Genomic DNA, 22234 nt, shown 5'->3' with positions numbered 1-22234 from the left:
CCTAGAACTGATCAATCTGGTACACACTTACCATGGTTTCTCATTAGCTTATTTCTGGCCAGGATTTGGAAGCTACTTCAAATTTACACAGTTTCACCTTCACACCTTGGTAATGTCACCCACACATTCCTTGAACTCTCTGCCTCTCACACATCTGTTATCCATTGAGAGGTCAGTCTCCTCCAGTTTCAGATGGTTTACAGAGCTTCAAAATCTAGCTCTGCCTTATTCATTCTCCTGCTCGATGTGATCTCATGAGTTCAGCACTGCCTCACCAACAGCACAAGATGAATATTTTTTTTCCCCTATCAAAAAGTATAGCATTTAAAGTAAAATGTTAAGTCCTGAACAAGAGAGTACTTAGCATTCCTGGAAAAGGAAAACATATTTTGCATGTAATGTCCTACATCTTCAGTCATTTTTTTTTGCTTTGTTTTTACAGCTCCATTTCTTCCAAAGTAAGGAAAGTAACGACCTCTTGTTCAGGTGCTATACAAACACAGGCTAACTTTAAGCATCCTGCTTCTAGAAGAACTAACCTGAAAACAGCTATTCCCTGTACACATTTACAGAACTGGAGCATTTACTAGAGAACAGAGGAACAGAGCACACTGTTGATGTCCAATCAGATACTGCAACCCTAATCCATTGTCTTTGTTTTCAGACTGGCAATGGGAACAGGATGGGGTGGAGGGTGGAGAGGAAGGCATGAAGAATACTTTCACACATTGCAGAAACAGCAAACATTTTATCATGACAGAAATGTCTGTATATTTTTCTGAAGCTACATGCACCACAGCTGCTAGAACCTCTTTTACTTAATGAATTGCAATTTTGGGGCCAGCGATGTAAGTAATTTGCCCCAAAATGAAAAGGATCCAGAGACACAATCTGGATAGCCTTTGGATCCAACCATACACTATTTCTTCCTATTTTACATGCATCCTATCTATGAGGTTGCAAACGCACACTTTAGGAAATCTGTGCTTTTCAACATCTTCTAGCAGGAGGCTGTCCAATAAGGGTAACAGTTTGCTAATATTCCTGAGGGCTGCTAATAAGTAATATTAACTTAGAAGACAAACAAGCAAGCAATTAATCTACATTTCAACATAAAAGAATATCATTCTACTGAGCATTTTAAAATACTGTTTGAAAGTGCCAAGTCAGCTAGGCCTAGTAGTAAGCAGCAATTCCATTTTGAGTCACGAAAGCATTAACTCCCCTGCTTCCTCCTTAGATGCCAGAGTTCTGTGGTAATAGAAGTATTGAAATCTGAATGTCAAATCTCATTCAGAAACAGAGAGGTTTGACTGTTTGCCAAAAACAAGGAAGGCACTTGGCTCATTTGGTAAAATTTGTCTTCACCAAAAAAAAAAAAAAAGATTTTTCAGAGGTAACCAATGTCACTTTAACTTGCATATGCAACATTTAAGAAACTGGACATATAATAATGGACTAGTTAATTTATTGCTGCAGACTTGATGTCTAGACAAGATAAGACATTTCAAGAATCCCTGCTCCTCATGCTCATAAGGAACAACAAAGAGATAGCCTTTTGTGTAACACTGCCAGCAAATTGCTCCAATTGTGAATTTAACACCAGGGACATATTTGTCATCACTTCCGAAAAAACACACTTCAGCACATTGCATATTAAAAGCATAAGCTGATATTTAACTATATAAAAACAGAAACTAAACAAGTTAAAAATACATTAATGTATATTGCATATCAGATGTAAAAGTATAAAAACTGTGTGAAATTGTTACATCAGCAACTTGTGAACACTCATTGATCTTGACTTGCCAACGTCAAATTTTCTGCTATGCTATTTTTGAGTAACCAGACCAGTCCCAACCATGCTGACAACATACACCAGCAAATTTCAAAATTATCATTGTGGAGGAAAGAATGAAAGACATGTTCAAAAGCAGAAGGAAGTGCTTACCTCTCAAGCAAACAAAGCTAATTACCTCACTACTTTTGTTTTCAAAAGCCCTCCAAAGTTTCTGATTGCTTACAAATAGAATATCAAAAACCACATCATTTATCAAGACTCTGGACATATTAAACATTCACTGGACATATTAAAACATGAGACACACCAACACTGCAGAATTCTCATGTCGTACAAAGAAGTACAAGAATGGAAAACAATACAGACCAGGATGGAAGAGATCAATTTTCCCAGTGCTTGCTGTGCAGAAGTGCCAGGAAAGGTCCTGTTGCCAGCTACCAAGTGGCAGAGGCAGCAGGTCCCAGGGCAGCTAGCTGGGGGACCTCAACCCTCTCCTGAGGGCAGTTGAGCCCACTCCAAGGGGAGCAGGCTCTGATAAGCAAGTGAGACCACCCAAAAAACAGGGAACCAGTGCAAGGAGATGGGACTCTGCAGCTCAAGGATGGTGAACTGCCAAGATGAGCTGGGAGCAGAAGCCTTTGGTGAGGAAAAGAAGCACTTTGTGGAGAACAGTATACAGGACTGCAATGGCAGCCGAGCTGAGAGAGAGAAATGGGAAAAGCTGTCTGAAGAAACAGCAGCCTCCCTCACTGGAAATATTCAGGACTTAGATTGACTGAGCTCGCAATGGCCCACTCTAAGGCCCTGCTGCCAAGAGGATATCGGTCCAGGTGAGGTCCCTTGTGATTCGGTCTCTACACTGGTCATTTCAAAGAAGAGATAAGAGACTTCCAGGATCTGTGGTCCCAGTTCAGCAATGTTCTCAGGTGCCCATGCATCTTCAACCACAGCTTTTCTTCTCAACTGGTTAAACAGTACCACAAGCACAACATAAACTGTATTGAGAAGTTCACCCAAATAACTTTCAGTAAGCAGTTCACCACAGGACTGAAAATTCAGTTTCCATTCCACTCTTTGCTCCCTCTCACCTTCCTTGTTAGTATTGGAGAGCTCAAGTCACTCAGAATTCACCTAAGTTTACTTTCAGATTCTGATGATTCAAAGCCAATGCAGCATTGTACCAATCAAGGTTGGAAGACTCACAGCACAACAAACCATGAAAACATCGTAACAAGTTTCCTGCATTCTTTTCTTTTTTTAATTGCTGGACCAGCAATTACTTCTGAACATCTATCAGAAAAACACGTCATTTTACAGTTTTAAGTTTAAATGATTAAATACATATTTTTTCAAGCTTCAATCTAACTCACAGTACTCCATTTTATAACAAACAAGAATTTTGTTCAGTTTAATAAAATGTACTGACGATGCTTCCAGCACCATAAAATCTGATTTTAATTCTGTGGAAGCTGACACCTTCAATATTCAAATCGACAACGGGAGAAACCGGTTCTGTGAAATCAAAATATCTAAGTTATTCCTCAGGCTTTTCTGAATGAAGCTACTAAAAGCATTGTTTTATAAAACATAATCTAGATTCCTCTAGAGATAAGTATCAACACTATCAAACATAATAACATTAGATCACATTGAAAACAAGATTTGTTTCTATGCCCAAATTTTCATCAGCCTTGACTATAAGCCTATCTATAGAACCTTGGGGCACATACATCTTCATGGGAAATAAACCAATCGTGGTTTCAGTACCAGCAGCTGAATCTTCCCAATTGTTGTTTTCTGAAAAATCTGCTCCTACTCTACTTTTTTTCCCACCTTTTTTATTTTCCCATAGTAATAAGTTTATGTATAAGGTGTGAACATATGAACTGGTCATTAACACAAAAGGAAGACAAATGGCATAATGACCCTAGTAGTTATAGCATGCTCCATCCCAGCCAGACTCACAAAACGTGAAGTCATGTTCATAAAAAATAATAAAAAACAAAAGAGAAGAAAAAGAAGTAAATGAAAGAAAAAATACACGGAGTAGAAATTTGCTTTTCATTTATCAAGAAAAATATTTACAGTATAGGAAATGGACACTCATGCAAAAGAACAAAAGCTACTACAACTCAAGACAGAAGAAACCTAGAAAAAGCTTTATAAGATTACCTCCAGACTACAAGACTTCTTGAAGAGTATTATGAAATAATCACAAATGAGGTAAGTGATTTGTATTTCTTAGGTATCACAGGAACGCATGAAAACATTGTAAATGCAAGTTTGAAGAAAATCATCTCTTCTGCTTGAAAATTTTAAATGCTTCTTCCAGATTTGGGTAGAGTTGTACTGAAAAGTTAGAAAATTTTCAAACCCTACCAGCAACATAACTACAGAAAAAAAAATACTTCAGACGTTTATGACAAATGAAACTGAGCAGGTTACTGGAGATACTTTCCCCACTGTGAAGTTAGCAAAGACTAGTAAATGAATAGAAAAATAAATTTCTATTGAGCTTCCTCACAGACTGGACATTACAAGAGAAGCAACACAAATCTTGTTTTGTATTCAATCTATCCCCAAGCACTCTACATAAAAGAGAAAGAACAGAATTTTTGAAAATTTTGAAAAGAATTCCCTTCTCTCATCTTGATATCAACACCACAGTCTAAGAAAAATGTAAAGGTTCTTAATCCTTGAAGAAAATGACACAAGAACTGGTATTCAAAGCTGATTAAAACAACAACAGCCTGCTTCCAGTGTTCAGTCCCCAAACTGTACATATTCTAGTTAAGGAAATTACAGAATTCATTTTCGATAATTTCACAGAATCACAGAATGGCCAGGGTTGGAAGGGACCTCAAGGATCATGAATCTCCAACCCCCCTGCCACAGGCAGGGCCCCAACCTCCACATTTAATACTAGATGAGGCTGCCCAGGCCCCATCCAATCTGGTCCTGAACACATTCAGGGACAGAGCATCCACAACCTCTCTGGGCAGCCTGTTCCAGCACCTCACCACTCCCTCTGTAAAGAATTTATCTGTTCTCATGTAAAGATATATTTTTAATTACATTTAGAATTACCTGTTTATATTGGATTTTGGAACAGTTATTCTACGCAGCAATCATTTTGTCATAGAATCATTTGATTTGGATTTGAAAGGGACCCTTAAAGGTCATCTAGTCCAATTCCTCTGCAGCGAACAGGGACACCTACAGCTAGATGAGGGTGCTCAGGGTCTGGTCCAGCCTGATCTTGAATGTCTCCAGAGAAGGGGTACCCAGCACATCTCTGGGCAATGTTCCAGGTCTTCCATATAATAAACAACTTTTTTCTTATAACCAATCTAAATTTCCCCTATTTTAGGATGAAAACATTTCTCTTTGTCACCACAGACCCTGGCTAAACAGTCTGCCCCCTCCCTTCTCACAACCTCCCTTTAGACACTGAAAGGCCTCCATCAGGTCTCCCCAGAGCCTTCTCTTCTCCAAGCTGAACAGCCCCAGCTCTCTCAGCCTGTCCTCATAGGAGAGGTGCTCTATCACTTGAATCATTTTTGTGGCCCTCCTCTGGACATGCTCAAACAGGCCCGTACCTCTCCTGCACTGAGGACTCCACATCTGGACACAGTACTCCAGGTGAGGTCTCACCAGTGCGGAGGAGCAGAATCACGTCCCTCACCCTGCTGACAATGCTTCTTTTGATGCAGCCCAGGATATAGCTGGCTTTCTGGGCTGTGAGGGCACACTGATGGCTTGTGTCCAGCTTGCCATGCGTAATAACAGTTGTTACATTTAAGATGCAGAAGACTACAGCTAATTCCCACGTGCAGATAAATGCCATACTTCTTCAGTAATGTGTCTGAATGCGTCTCTGTAGACAGAGATGCCATCACTCCATTGCCTCAACAAATTAGATTACATTAGTATTATGCTCCCAGGAGGAGAAAAAAAATAAAGATATTTATAGCAGATCAAGCCATTACACAAGCATTGTATCAGTGCCAAAAAGCCAACAGGACTCACCTGTTCTATCTCCTTGGTTTTAGTTGCAATTGCTTTTGAGCGACAAAGAAGCTGGTTATCCTCATACAACTCTGTACTGTCAGTTACATTTGTTTCTGTTTCCTCTGTTTGTTCAGCATATAATGGAGCTGAAGAACCAGCCTTAAAAGAAAAGGAATTTTCAGAGTTTTAAAATCAAAATAAAAATGTCAAAATGTAACAGCAAAAATAAAACCCCAAATATATTCAATTAAATATGACTTTGCTTATCAAGACCATTAGTGAAGCATTATTGCTACAGTCTAACAGTTACAGAAATACTAATTTTATATACATAGAAAACATGACATAAAAAACAAAAAGTGACTCAGTCTTAATTGTAAGGACAACAATGACAGATAACCCTTATCAGCCCTTCCTCTGAGAAGAAACTTCTATAGTTGTTATTTTTAACATTAACCAGCAAGAAATCCACAATGAAAATGGGATTAGATTTCTGGGGAAGGATAAAGATAAAAAATCAAAGATAAACAGTCAATGACAAAATCAGAAAGAACTCTTGCAGCATTCAGTGCTATGGGTTAAATATTAAAGGAAAAGAGACACCTACTGTACGGCAAGAGAAAACATGCACTTAGAGGATTCCTGATAATATCAGAAATCTTACTGAAGTACCAAAATTGCACAGGCTTCCTTCTAATATGGGAATTAAGACAGAATTCCTGCCCCAAAGAATATAGACTCCTACTTCAAGGACATCAAGTCTAAATAGAAGATGGAAAAAGAAAAAATTACTACAGAATATTTAATTACATTATTATACAACAGATTTGTACAACATATAATAGTTTCGGAGTTTTTTGTTTTTTTTTTTTGTAATAAGACTTGAGAATTTGAAGTAGATGCATAAAAATGTTTTTAACTACTCAAAAATAAAGAACTGGAGAGACTTAAGACTTAATTAATGTGTAAGAGTAAAGCGCTAGGAATTAAAAAAAAGTTGAAGCAGTCCTATAAATATCTGCTCAAAACTCAGAATCAATACAAACCATTAATACTACATGCAGAATCTCTTTATTGCAGTAGACCAAGAAATGCCTGAGAAAGAGTAGAGGATGCTAAGAACTTCAACATAACACAGAGTTCGACCATTATGTAAGATAAACAAACTGGAAAAAAAAAAACAAACAAACTGCAGTAACTCATACATGACAGCCTATCAGTCAAGGTAAGAACTATCTTTTCTTCTAGGATTCAGAATGAAATATCTCACAGCCTTCGTTAGCAAGCCCACAGAACACTTTTTCAGTCACTAAATCATCTCAGACTCTGTCACAACAGCAGTTGTTTCATTATGAACCTTTCTCCCACTGCAATCTCCTCTAAGGCAGAAACAATTTCACTACATGGCCCACTCTGTTCTTTCCTCCACTGCACTACCTTCCCCTCATCAAGAAAACAAGTGACATTTCTCTTCAGTGTTGCTCACGTGAATCTCTCTACAAATAGAACTAACTGTCCATGTCTCCATATGGCATCCATGCTAGGATCCTTTTTCTTAACTCCACCATATTTTTATATGCTTTTTTTGTTATTGTTATTTTAATTTTATTTCGATTTTTTTCTCTTTTTAGTTTCTTTTTCCTGGAAGGAAATGAACAGCTCTTTTATCCAATCCTCCCATCCAATACCAAGAAGTTGTTGATACAGTCAGCCATTAGATCAATGGACATGATTTGAGAGCTCAGATAAATGTGGATCCAGCCCAAATCTAGTTTTTAGTTTCACCAAAGGTGAAGTACAAAGAGGAAATTCAGTGCTTCCCAAGACATTTATTTTCCATCTTATCATTTACAAAAATAAAATACCTGCCCATTAACTATAAAGTTGATGAGAAGGAATGCTGAAATTATTGCAGGATTAAACCAGACTACTTTATGAAAGACATTACATGACTTTTATTTGTTTTAAATCAAAAGAGGTAGACGCTAGTTAAAACACATCATGCTTAATAGAGCCTTGTTGCCTTCTGTTAGTCAGAAATTACTGTCTATCAATCTCATTAGCCCTAGTTAGTTGGCTATGAAAATCCTGCCCGTCACATAGTGACTAAAAGTCAAAAGACATAATAATATATGTCAACTTGTTCAGGGCAGAAAGACAGGAAAGCCTCAGAAGTGGTTAAGTTGTCTCAGGTGAAAAGGGCTCTCTCAGAAGCATTATTCCTTTCCCAATAGGTCCTGGGCTGAGTGCTCAGGTGGTCTCAGAATTCACATCAGCAATCCCTACTAATTTTCTACAGTCAAGTATTCAGGTTATCAAGTAGATCCCATATCTGCAGTGATACAGGATCCACAGCTGAGTTGTTCAAGAGCACGAGGTCTGTCAGCTCCTTGCCAATCTCGCCACATGATCACTTGCCAAATTAACTGCAGTAACAAACTAAACAACTTAGCTTTCTCAAGAGGCTATTAACAAACACTCGCCTGCTGTGCCAGTAGAGCAGTAAAAAATGATCACTGAAAAGAGCTATGATCATACTTCAATATAGCGAGAGGCAAAAGACAAGGAGGAGAAGAGCAGATAGCTATAAATCAGCAATTAATTAATGTTGAGTATTAATGAAACAAAAGATCTGGGAAAATAATTAAACCAATCAGACAATCAACAACAATAGCAAGGATAAAAGCCTGATATTTAAGATGAAGAAGGACTGTTCCTAAAAGGGAATAAAAGACAGAGCAGACTGCCATGGCATGGAACTAACTCGAGTTAAACAGAATTTCTCTTCTGATCTGAGGTGTTACATAAACACATTGTAATTCAGTAGAATCTCTAGCTAATTTTAGGGACCCCAGTAGGCAAAGTAATTTACACCAGTGCAAGAAAGTTCCTTCCTAATTTACACCAGTGCAGAGACGGAGCCTTATTTTGTCAACTGTAGCTCAACATAAATTCAAGGCATACTAACAAAACCTACTATTTATATGTTTTGTTTGTTTGTTTGTTTTTAACAACAACCCCCCCCCCCCCCCAAACACACGGCTTTAGTCCCTCTCTCTCTCTTTCAACAAACATTTAATAGCACAGGCAGGCAAATCCAGAGGTGGATTATAAGATGCACCTTTCAGGAGTGCCAAAAAACAGGAGGTTACTGTTGTAACACTTTATAAAAAATCAATTAATACTTCTGTCTTACCTCATACTCTGTTCTTTCAGGTAAATTGTTTTCATCGGCCTTCTGTAACCTCTCAGCTGCCCATTTGCTTGCAGCTTCTGCGAGTTCCTTTTCTGATAGTCTGATGGTCTTCTCCATAGCCTGAAAAAAACCCAAATCATTACAGGGAAGGTTTAAACATGAAATATACTTCCACGTGTAAAATCATCTTCTAAATTAAAATAAATATTCAGCTCTCCAAAGCATTTTGAAATGGCAAATAAGGAAGCTGAAGATGTTGTTTGTTGACTTGTTAAAAGAACAACAGAGAAATAAAAATCAATGAATTTCAGGAAAATGTTAAAATGTACCATACTTTCAGAATCAACATTATTGTTTTGTCGTTCTTTCAAATTCAGAGGACAAATAACCAAAAAATGATTTGACACCAGTTGAGTTCAAAGACAGATGGATCAAATGAACACTACAGAGAAATCAGACAAGTCTGGATTGATTTAGTAACGCAATATAGTTTTTAGCCATGAAAGGTTATAACAAATTAGAAGTGAACTATTCAACTCTGTATATGGAACAAAACCTAGGCTAATTAGGAACAGAAAGCTCATACATTCCAATTGATCCAAGTTAGCTGAATTAAAATTAATAATTTTGTACTTGGCTGAAATGTTGATCACTAGTAACAGAATCATTCATGGGGAAATGGTCTTATAAATAGTATTTACAGTATGATTTCTTTGAACATTATTTGGCTTATACTTATTAGAGCAGACAAGATAATGGCAAATGTCAAAATACTAAAAGCAGTTCAGAAATAACTAATTTTACAGATCTTGTTACCTCTATGTGAGAATTTTGTGCCACTGTCTCTGTAGAAGCATCTATACAAGAATTTATACAACTCTAACATTAAAACCTGTCACGGATGGATATCAAAGAAAGATACAACTGCCTGAAAAACACTGCCACAATTTCTACTCAGTGGTTGTTCCACTGGGAAGGAAAATCAACAACAAAACAACCCTCCCACACACACTTAATCATTACTTTTTTCCAAATGACATAAGTGGTCACAGGAAGCATATACTCAGTAGTTCCTTAAAGAATTGCCATAAAGACGCAATATTTAACTAAACTCAGAAAATAAGTGGAATACAACATTTATCTGAGCAGGAATCCCTCTTTCTTATTCTGTAATTTAAAACAATAGAAATCAGCAAAGTCCAGAGGTGACAGAGTTTAAAAGAAGTCAAAAGCACAGACAAGGTACTAAGAGGGTTCCTAAGAGAAATGGGCAATATAATTCAAAGAATAATTAGCCTAGCTACCTTTCCAAACTACACAATTACTCATACACTTCCCCCACTACTAACTATCAGCAGCCAATTTTTTTCTCCTGTGATTCTCCTCTGCTCTTATTCCCCAAGGCACACACAACTTTTACCCACAACCTGGCTTTCCTAGCTGCCAGAAAATCTTGTGTTACAAATTTCTCCTAGTCCCCAAAAGTAGCTCTGGCCAATACAACCAAAAAGAAAGGACCAATATCTCTGTCACCAATTGTTATCTTTGCATGAAATGAAGATAAATAAAATTTCATATGACTAACAATATTCCACAAGCCATAAGCATCAACTAATTACTTTAGTACTTAATGGAATAGAGGGAAAAAAAAAAAACAAACAAGAAACCTGTTTAATTTATTCTGACTAAATTATACAGACTGCATGGCAATAAAATACATATGAAAAAATTCTGAATGCATTTTATGTATTAAATAATGGGTTTTCCACAGATACACTACACTACAATATAAGAGAAAATTAAAAGAACAGGGTCATGTTTTTAGAGTAAAACATCTAGAGAAGCAAGGAGTGAACTGTTTCATGGAAAACTTTTTTTAAAACTCTAAAGAAAAGTGTCTTCACATTTTTTTTTCTTAGGCATAACAAAAGAACAGCAAAACCTGTCAGTTTTCTGCTATCTTTGCTGGGAAGTCTTCCTTGTCTCACACATCTGCTCTTTGCTTTAATTATATTGCACACAACCTCCAAGGCTTGTAGTCCAGACAGATATTAAACAAAAACACAAAAGATGTCATGCAGTAGTCAATTAAACAGGTGGTTAAGATCTGATAACACCAACCTGTATTAATTCACATGCATGAATATGCAAAAAAATAATCATAAGCAAGATTAAAAAAAATACCTTTTCAGATTTGCATGTAGTTACTGAGCTGAAAAGAGATATTGCTGTGGAAGCGATACAAGTATTTCATAGTTAAATTATTACTTAGAGCACTGAAAATTATCTCCTTTGATCTATAAAACAAAGCATATGACTGATTTCACAAGTCTGAATAGATTGCAAGACCTGGACTGTAGTGATGTTTATCATTTTCTGCCACAATTTTTTTGGCTGCTATTTCCAAGTCAGTGAAGAGCTATAACTTAACTGGTTAGTGGAATGCAGCCATCACCCCAAGAGGCTCCACTGATAGAAAACAGTACATTACAGATGCATCTGGTGCTTTAAAGAGACAAGCAATATAATGTCACTGAAGCAATTCTGTTTCTGCAGCTGATGTACTCCCAATAAACATTTGTTGTCTCTGGAAAAATTATTTCAACCAAATGGAAACTTTTACTTTGTGTAGTTAACATCAATTAGGTATACGCAAAGCTCTGGCAAAAACAAAACCAATGCAGAACACATCAGGCCTGATAGGAGAGGAAAGCAATATGGTTAAATACCTATAGTTCAAGCTCACACTGCATATATATACTGTAGCAAAAGATTTTGCAATATCTCATTGTTCTCTTTGTTTTATTAAGGACTTGATATTAAGCTGCAGTATGTTAAGTCTGTAAGCAAAATAAGCGAACTAATTACCAAGTTGCTTTAATAATCCAAATCAGTGCAACTTCTGCCTAGTAGCTTTTATCTTACTTTCCTTATTTACATCACTGAAAATACAGTACTTGCCTCCCCCCTTAAGGATAATGGCAATTAACTAGTGCCTAGCACAGCAATTCCAAAAGAGCTGTATATGGAATAAGTACTTAGAATGACATAACACAACCAAAGCCTGACTTTTTTTATACCCACTTAATTATTTCCTTCAGTCTCACTTTCTCACAAGAATACCTTTCTTTCTTTGTTGTTTTTTTCCTTTTTTGTTTTTTGTTTGTTTGTTTCCCCCCAAGCATTCCAGTATTTTTATTACAAAGACTTCAAGAACCAGGCTACTACTGCTTAGGGAAATGCTACTTTTTAAGAGAACCTTACTCAGAACAATACATTGCAGTGTTTCTTTATTTTTCATTAAAGTAATTCTCAAAAAAAAAAAAAAAAAAAGGGAAAATATTCCTGTAGAAGTGTTCATTTTAACCTCAAGTATAATTTTCAGGCCAGCATTCTGTGATGTGAAAATGCTTTTATTGCCACAGGACAGCCAGCACAACACTGAATGCTGATTGTTCATTAGTGTTTATTAGTTTGTCTCTTTAATTAATTAGTAAGTGTAGTTGGTGCTCAGACTACAAGTTTTTTTTATGGGAAATTAAACCACATCATTTAGAATGTAAAAAGGAATTTACCAAGCTGCTCTGCAATGTGGCACTGCTCCCAATGAAACACTATCATTCTTTTCACATTCTTGAGCAGCCCTCTCCAAAGCCAAAGCTGCTGTTCGCATGACCTTCCCCATTTGTCAGACACTTCAGCTCCCTTTTTCCAAATCCAGTCATAGCCTCATAGAATCACAGAATCACAAAGTTGGAAACGACCTATAAGATCATCTTGTCCAACCATCTTCTCATTACCACTGCTACCACAAGCACTAAACCAGATCTTGCAGCTCCTTGTCCAGACGCCTCTTGAACACTGCCAGGGAAGGCAACTCCACCACCTCCCTGGGCAACCATTCCAGTGCCTGACCACTCTCTGAAAAAAGAAGTTTTTCCTCATGTCTAACCTAAACCTCCTCTGGTACAACTTTTCCCTGGGTCCTGTTTGTTGTCAAACCCCTCTTCACCACAAACTCCCTTCAGGAAGTTGTAGAGTGCAATGAGGCCTCCCCTGAGCCTCCTCTTCTCCAGACTAAACAATCCCAGCTCCCTCAGCCGCTCCTCACAGGACTTGTGCTCCAGATCCCTCACCAGTTTCGTTGCCCTTCTCTGGACACACTCCAGGGCCTCAATGTCTTTCCTGTAGTGAGGGGCCCAAAACTGAACACAGTACTCGAGGTGCGGCCTCACCAGTGCTGAGTACAGGGGGATGATCACCTCCCTGCTCCTGCTGGCCACGCTATTTCTAATGCAGGCCAGGATGCCGTTGGCCCTCTTGGCCACCTGGGCACACTGCTGGCTCATGTTCAGCCGAGCATCAACCAACACCCCCTGGTCTCTTTCCTCTTCACAATCATCCAGCCACTCGTCCCCAAGCCTATAATGTTGCATAAGTTAAGCATCACTTAAGGATGGAGCTCAGTTCAAGTACACGTCCTACTGATCTATTGTCCCTAAAAACTGCTTACTTAATTTTATCATGGAATCACCAAGGTTGAAAAAGACCTACAAGATCATCCAGTCCAACCCACTCACCTATCACCAATATCTCCCCACTAAACCATGCCTCTTAGCACAACATCTAAACATTTCTTGAACAAATATCCTTGCCATTCCTTTTCTAGCATACTCTGGACTTCAGATAATAACAATTCAAAGTCTGTTCAAAATGCCCTCTCTCAAACAGGACAGTGACTACAGAATAAAAGGACTATCTGTATCAGCCTCAGATATAGAAGATTAACAGCACCCTCCCGCCAGATAAGGGAAAACCAGCTTCTGCTGGGTTGCTCTTAACAGCTGCATACAGTGTCTCCTTCTAGGTGATGCAGAACATACATATGTCCAATAATATGCAATCTGAAGCCATGGTGAGAAGTACTTGAAAAGCAAAATTCACCTTTGATGAGGGTACTGCTGTGGAGCCCGATGGTGATGCATCTCTTGATGTTGTCGACGACTGAACTGAAGTCCTCTCTTTACCTATAATTTTAAAAATATTAAGACCTGCAAAATTACATTAAACACATATCTTGCAAATATATTTATCACTTTAATATTTTGCAGAAAAACTGTCGTGACATTTGCTCAGCTCATGAAATCTACAGCCTCCACTACCTGATAAGTCTTGGTAACATTTCCTTCTCTTTACAAAGAGATAGTTATTACACATGGCATACTTAGGAAAACTCCACTGCTCAGTATTTAACTGAAGAGCATGTCAATATGACTTGGTGAGATGATGTGGTTTTACTTTCTAATGTTCCTGTTATAAACTTAATATTAACAGGTGAAATTAAAAATTCCTATATTTCTATTAGCTATCACTCCAACACTCAAAAAAACCAGACAGTGTAGGAACTAGTTCAGTAGGTCACAGTATGCTGGAAAGTTTTGCAGGGGGAAAGTCTTACATTCCATGAACCACAGGTTAAATTCTCTTTGTATTATCAGGGATTTTCTTGTAAGCATTCAAATCAGCCAAATGTCAATTCAAATTTACTGAGCTAAACACAGTCCATGCGCAGCCTTGCCAAAGACTGGCTCCTGCAGTGCACATTGCTAGCTCTCAATCCATGGTCCATGAATTATATCTAAGTGATCTGCAAAAGGTAGATACGAAAAATACACCGGTTGTCAGTAAGCCTACATTTACCAAACTATTCACATTCACTGAAAATTTCATGACTATTCACAAAAGGAAAATAAAGCAGACTTATCTTGGCTTCAGTTAAGCTTGTATCAGCTCACTTAAGAAAGGGATGGATTAAAAACAAGTCTACCAAGCACTTATAGAAATCTGGATGTGAATTATTTCGGGACAATTTTTTAGGATAACCAATATGATTTTAAATTAATGAGACCAAGCTTAATGCGAAATCTCAATCCTAACAGCCACACTATTTTTATTCAATGCTATAAAATAAGACTACATAAGTGCTGTGTATTTTTAAATGCAACTACCTATAAAAACAGAAGGAAAATTTTATGTAAAGTGCAAACTTTTCACAATAGGAAAAGTTTCAGAAGCTGGTCTTCTATTATTTCCCCACATTTTTATACCAGGTATGTAGTGTGGAGAATTAACACAAAGCAAAGATCAAACAACTGTCTCTCAGAGACACGTGAGTTACCGGTATGAAGATGAAGACCTACTAATGCAAAAATCTTCACAGCTACTGATAGGTCTTTCAGAAACATTACTGAAAATAGGTGGGGAAATTACTTTGACAAAAGTAAATTTTTTAAACCTCATTTCAGTTCTTGATTTTAAAACATTGCTAAATGGAAAACGTGTAAAAACAAAACAAGCAGCTATACAAGTAGAGGATGAACTACAAATTACTTTTAATCACGAAATATCTTAAATTATGAAAAGAACAACAAAAGTAAAAGCCATGAAAAAAAGCTCCTATGAACTACAAAACTGAATATGCGACTTGCATTCTTGCATCTCCTTGGCACCCAATTCTACAGATCCCTGAGTGGACTGGCCTGGCCAAGGAATACCATCCTACTTTCTACATGCTCACACAGCTTTGCTATATGCGTTCCCACGAGTCCTTTCTGTCCCTTTGTTCTAAGCTTCCTTATTTCCCTAGTTTTGTTTGCTGGAATCTTGCATTTAGCCCAGTTTTTGAAGGGCTGGAGAGCATGGAGTATTCCTCCTGCAATTAAGACCATTAGGCCAAACTGATTCAGACAGCATGATTGTAAACAGTATTACAAAACTTAAAAGGATACATAACATGTTGAAAAAAACACTGAACTTCAGACTAAAACTCACTGTTGACATGCACAACAGGCCCCATTTTATGTTCCTTTTAAATATGTAATACATGACTTTACCTAAGACAAATAATATTCAAACAGTATTCTCCAAGTTTTATTTAAGCCATTTATACCCCACAAATGGACCATTGTAATTCATTCATCCATAGAACAGTTCAAAAGTACTACTCTGGGAGGAACAAGCAGTTATAAATAAACAGTCCAGTGTAAAAGCCATCTGGTCTCTTCAACTGATTTTTAAAAAATGAATGAAAGGTGTTTAACCATGGAATTGAAAATAAATCCCCAAAGCCACAGACCTAAATATAACCATGTCTCCTGACTGGTGTCTTTTCTAGTTTCTGAAGATGTCTGCTTCAAATTCACCACCCTCACTACTGTTTGAGTAATTCTGCCAATATATTACAAATGTGACAGAAGTCAGCTCAAAATTATAGGAAATCCCATAGACATTCCAAAGCTTTATATTGTTTTTACAAACTTTTTTTTTTCCCTGTTCCTACTGACTATGATCTACACATCTACAACTCTCCTGTAAATACAATTACAATATTCTTCCCTTCCTCTCCTCTACTCACAGGAATTTGTATTCACCGAGTATTGCTCCTCAATGTTAAAGTAACTACAGTGATCAGTTAGAAAGGCAATTTGTATTCTACTACTGACTAAAATAATTCCTCAATATTTAAACAATGTGAACTGAACTCCACAAGAACCTTTTTGGCAAGTGGTGCTACACAACAGTCTAGTGTGCCACATATCAATGAAATAAAAAAAAAGCAATTAATTTTAAAAAATACTGCCAAAATGGACAGTAGGTTTGTACAGCCCCCTCGAAAACATCTGCAAAACGGAAACTCAACTGTGATTAATTTACATAAGCTAAACAAATAGCAGTAGCTGAGATTGTAGCATACGAAAAAAAAGCATTTGCTTCTTTTTACAAATTATTTTAAAATATTTCAGGTTTTTATGTTTAAGCAGATAATTAATTACATTATTCAGGAAGCTTTAAAAAGCTGAGCTTTTAAAAATCATGACATACACTGTTTATTCTCAACTGAGATTTGAGAGAATCTGGCATTGAGATGAAATTGCTGACAAAAAAAAAAAAGCCCAACAACCAGCATCAAAGCCCTAATAACACAGTTGAAAGAACATTTTCAGAGAAATAAACAAGTAGCAGCATGCACCTTAATTTCCCCAAATGTTTTAATCCCCCTTTTTCTCTGGTTGCAGGAATGAAAGCCTTCATCTATTATAAGATGACTGCCAAATTTCTTCTAAAGGAATCCAGTGAAGGGCTAAACAAGCAACAGAAGCATTTGATGCTAAAAGGAAAATAAATACTGGGAAAAAGCTGCAACAGAGCACTGTCATCAGCCTAGAGCTGCTATCAAAAAAACACCGACTGTCTCCCATGTGAAATACGCAGGGGAGCAAAGCATACAGTGCAACAGCCACAGAGCAGACAACATGTAACTGGTACAGACCGTGTAGATTTCTCATTGTGAAAGGGAATATGTAAAGATGAAGGTCTTATAAGGAGTTGCAGTTTCATCTCTCTAACCAGTTCTCATCATTAATCCAGCATTACCTTGCTGAGAAGAAATATTTCTTTTATGTAAAGATGACATACTTCTGTTATGCTGGGACTGGTGGAAAGGATAGGCTTTGCTTCTTTCAGGAGAGTAGCTTCTGCTGCTCACACTAGAGCCAGATCTGCTGTGCGGAGAATCCCTTCGGCTCACTGGTGATTCCCTGAAGAAAGGAGAGTCTCTCTTATGAGGGGATCGCTCTCTCATATAATGAGAGGGATGGAAGTTTTTTCTCCTGAAGCCATCTCTGACCTTCCTTTGAAGACAACAAAAACGTAAAAATTAGTTTGTTACCCTTCTATTGTTTATAAAACAGTACCAGGTAATACAGGGGCAATATCTTATGTCTGATAAATACAGTAGGTTGCAATGAATACAAAGCAAGCAGAAAAAGTTGGGCAAAGATTTCATTCAATTACTTCATAGCTAGAAGCTAACTTCCATTCTCTTACTTGATAATTCATCTAAAATAGAAGAAAAAGAGACACTGGAGAAACTGAGACTCACATTTTATTCTCTTCAGATTCATTCCACTCTAGCTTACCTGGAAACAAAGTCCTATTAGCACAACAGGTGAAATGCATACCCAAATATTGCTCACACTATTTCAATGTATTGCCATTCTATTTTACCCTTATTTTTATGGGACTATCTTTCACAGACCTTACTCTGGGAAATATTATTGAGAGAGTTCAGCTTATATCCAGCAAGGACAAAGAAAACTGTAGAATATCTCACCTCATGCTTACTCAGAGCCAAACCCTGAATGAGAAATATTTATATTTATTCCTACTAAAATTCTGCCTCTTCAATACAAAATATTTACACCTAATGCTTCTGTAAAATACCACCAGCGCATTCATATTATATGAAACTGATTTGATTTGAAGCTATAATGAAGTAAACCTCAAAAATTCTTACTAAACGTTTGTATTTTAGCCCCAGATCCAAAACGTACTGGTTACCTGCACATTATGTTAATATATGTTATACATATTAGATAAAATGTGTTATTTATGTAAACATATATATATATAAAATATATATGTAATAAAAAATACCAAATTGAACTTCCTCTACTGAATCTTGAATTTAAACATGCAAGGAAATATTTACTGAATCTAACCTGTGACATTTGCTTCAGTCAGAAGGTATCTAGTGAAGAGAAACAAGTACCTCTCAGCTCCTCTGACAATCACAGTACTGCTAAATGACAATAAAGACTTCATATCATACAGAGGAAGCCAGAATGCACCTTTCTCACTGCTTTTTCTCTCCTGTTTCTAATCATAGTCTAATATTTTAAGTAAGAGAATGTCTCACAAAGACAAGTAAAGACCCGGTGGTCTCATTTAGCACAATGCAGCTATAGCTAATTTTATGCCTGTGAAGAAAAGGAAAAAAGCCCTCTAGTGTACAATTCCTACCGTGTGTAACAGACACATACTTGTGGTGGCTAACAAAGGACTTCAGTGTGCCAAAGGTGTTCTGGACTACTGAAACAACACAGGTAGCACCAAAGTAATAATGCAAGCCCTTAGGGCCACTTACACAAACATGTTTTATACAGTGCTGATTTACTTTTTGCATGGAAAGTACATCTACATGAGTGCCTCCACATCGCAACACAAATCCCACACGCAACGCCGAGATTATTCTGCAACAGAAAAATCATCGGGGAGGGAACAGGGGGGTGGGCAGAAAGGGGGAAAAGATGCATTCACGTAGCCTATACAAATACAGACAGTTATTCAGCTTATTTTTCAAATTCAAAATGGAATATAGTATCAGAAAGACAGAATGCATCTTTGTTTTGAAAAACTTCATGAAACTGAAGAATGAGCAGATCAATAGCTCTTGGCCACGCTGTTTTTCAGTAAAACACCAGTGAAGCAAAGTGAGGTTTTACAGACAAATAACTATTTCATCATTAATAGATTACATACCTTTCACAGGTATCTTATCTTAGAATATTTAACAGGTCTATATGAAAAACCATATACCAAAACAAGAAAATGTTACAAAGATTTGTATATAACAGGTGTGCTAAAAAGCAATTTTCATTTCCTTTCTGAACTTTCTTTTCTTCTGTTTATTGGGATATTTTCTTCCTTCAAGTCAGCCATCAAAAGAGCCAAAGAATTAGTAAATTGTGTTTCAACATTGCTCTAACAATGCATGCAGCATACATATACATACTGTATATGTACTATATGCTGCATAGCTATGGCTATACAGTAGCCATAGCACAGATATTTACACCAACAAATTAAACAGCTCAGAATATACAAAAGCATAATCTTCCTGCTCTCCTGAGAGGCTTAAGAGCAGTGTGCCCACCTCTGGACACCACTCTCCAGGAAATGCATAGAGTAACTGGAGACTTTCCAATAGGAAATAACTGGAAGAAAACATTTAATGAAGAAACATTAAAAGCCATTTGTCTTAAATTTTGGAGAAAAAAAATTAAACTCAGAAGAGTTCTCAGTTCTGTGAGATGCAGCTGAAAATAGGTAACTCAGCTTCATCTGCTCTGAATGTAAGAACAGTTCAAGCAGCAATAGATCTAAACTGGAGAAAGGGGAAAAAATAAATTATTAGTTCAGACTTCAAGAATATTGGAAACATTAACTCAGCACTGAACAAGTCTATACCAGCAAGTCTCCATAAACATTTGATCAATATGTTCTCTAAAGAATAAAAATATATATATATGCTTATCAGGAATTGATTATATACAGCACACTTTCTTTTCGGTGTGTTTCTAATGATCTATTTCAGAACTGGAAAAAAATTGGTACTTTACTGACTACATCATCATTCTCAATGATTTTAAATACACACTGACCGTAAGAAACCACCTCAGCTCTTAGAGGTGCAGTGCAAGACAGAGGAATTAATCTCGAACAGATGTAATTCAGTTTGGTGCACAACATTACAAAATGCTGCCTTCTGTCAACAGCTGGCCAACACCACTAAAATGTTTTTCTCAATGTGTAAATGCACTATATGAGAAAAAGCCTGTTAGGTAAATTCTGAGATTTTAGATGTTATTTTTTGCATTTGAACATTTCTGCAACATAAGAAAGTCTTTGATTTTGTTCATTTTAAAAGCATGAGCTTTGTGGCAGACTGGTATGCCCCTTTTATGCCCGAAGCACATTTTTATGAGCAAGTTACTAAGTTCTTATATATATGCAAGTTTATTATGGAAATGTTTACAGAGCCCTTGCTATTGCATAAACACTCTAGCATCGACACCAGAATTTACAAAATATCATTGAGGCATACTTTTAAACGGGAAAATGTTTTAAAATCTCATTCTACAGTAATATTATGCACAAAAGAAAAAAAAAAAAACAGATTCTGAGCTTATTTATATTTTCATTTCATCATCCTATGTTAATTCTTCACTGGACACAATCTCATACTTGAGCATGCAAGCTATTAACTATATTAAACCTGTTTTGGACAGCATAGCAACAGCACAGCATTTGCGATGCTTTCCATTAACATAACAAACCACACTGATCAGAACAAAATAAGCATTGTTTTAGGTTTTTTTTCTTAAATACTTAAACTAACATACACCTGCAATTTGGTAATGAAGGCCCCAATTCAGCAAAGCAGTTAAGAACATGCTTTGGATTCCAACACATACTCAAAAGGTTTATTGAGAAGGGACAATATTTAAGAGAGATTAAAAATTTTTGCTCACGTCCAACTTCAAAATAGAACTGTTTTCTTTAATAATAAATACAGGATTCATCCCTATTATACAGGATTCCTCTTATCTCTATACCTCACATTGACATCTCACACCTAGCCCTGAAAGCACGTTAAGTTCTCTCAGCAGTACCGCAGTCAAAACTATTAACATTTTTAACATCTACAAAACGTGACTGTTTAATTCTCACTAAAGCTGATCACCTGGGAAGGGCTCCTGAAATGTTATAGATAAGCAGCCATACACATCCATTCACCATCAGCAGCTGCAGGAAGAGCATGGCTCTGAAAGTTATTTCCGTTGATCGTCAGATCCAGTTTCCTGACCTGGTAAAGATGCACCTGTCTGTGTACCAGGAGACCAAGGGAACACAATGCAGAGGAGCATTTCCATTCACCATCCTTCCTAAGCTACCAGTATCACACTGAGATTTTCTAGGCTCCTCTTTCCCAGCCAGCTCAAGTATTAATCAGTCTGCCACGCAGCCCAGCCACAGAGGACATCTGACACTGCTCTAGGAAAGACTGGAATCTCAACAGTGCATTGCCGTGGGGCAGAAACTCAATCTTCTTTCAGTCACACATGGGTCAATGCGGTCTATCACTTAGAAGTCAGATGAAAAGTCGACGTGGGCCATCTCATCTCATCAATAAAGATTTTTGCTGTTGTCAAAAGAGTTAGATGTTCCATTTATAGGCCTAAAAAAAAAACAACTCACATAATTTTATAAATAAGTTGAGGAAACGGTACACGTCTCTTAAGACATGGGATTTATGTACAAAAAGATGAAACAGACAACATGCATAACTAAACACTTTTTCTGTCTCAAAATACAATGTGAGGAAAGGGACAGAGAAAGAAACAAAGAACATTCTGCCTTCCCTGTGAGGATAATACAGGGGCTATGAGAGCTAACAACGCAATTCACCTGACATGGAAAACATTTAATGAAGTATATTACACTACATCCCAAACCTCTAAATTTCTCAAAATTTGCCTCATGTCTACCATCTGAAAAGCAAACATGAGGAGTCAAGAACACCTCTACTTCTAACATTCTCCAAG

General features: G+C 37.1%; 1 protein-coding gene across 7 annotated transcripts in view; it reads right to left on the bottom strand.

The window, feature by feature from the left end:
* Positions 1-22234, bottom strand: part of PPHLN1 (periphilin 1) — a 73638-nt gene that overhangs the window by 27190 nt on the left and 24214 nt on the right. For 5 of the 7 annotated variants that reach the window (XM_031589569.2, XM_031589574.2, XM_031589575.2 and 2 more), the window contains 4 exons: positions 17442-17698; positions 13953-14035; positions 9009-9128; positions 5831-5971 (listed from right to left, as the gene is read on the bottom strand). In XM_031589569.2, the coding sequence (XP_031445429.1) occupies positions 5831-5971; positions 9009-9128; positions 13953-14035; positions 17442-17698 (601 nt within the window). The remainder of the gene's footprint in view (positions 1-5830; positions 5972-9008; positions 9129-13952; positions 14036-17441; positions 17699-22234) is intronic. The other 2 variants (XM_031589572.2, XM_031589573.2) reach the window with 2 other exon arrangements.

Source organism: Phasianus colchicus, chromosome 1 (assembly GCF_987193195.1).
Source record: "Phasianus colchicus chromosome 1, bPhaCol1.hap1.1, whole genome shotgun sequence".
Taxonomy (NCBI): Eukaryota; Metazoa; Chordata; class Aves; order Galliformes; family Phasianidae; genus Phasianus; species Phasianus colchicus.
This window is presented reverse-complemented; position numbering and strand designations above follow the sequence as displayed.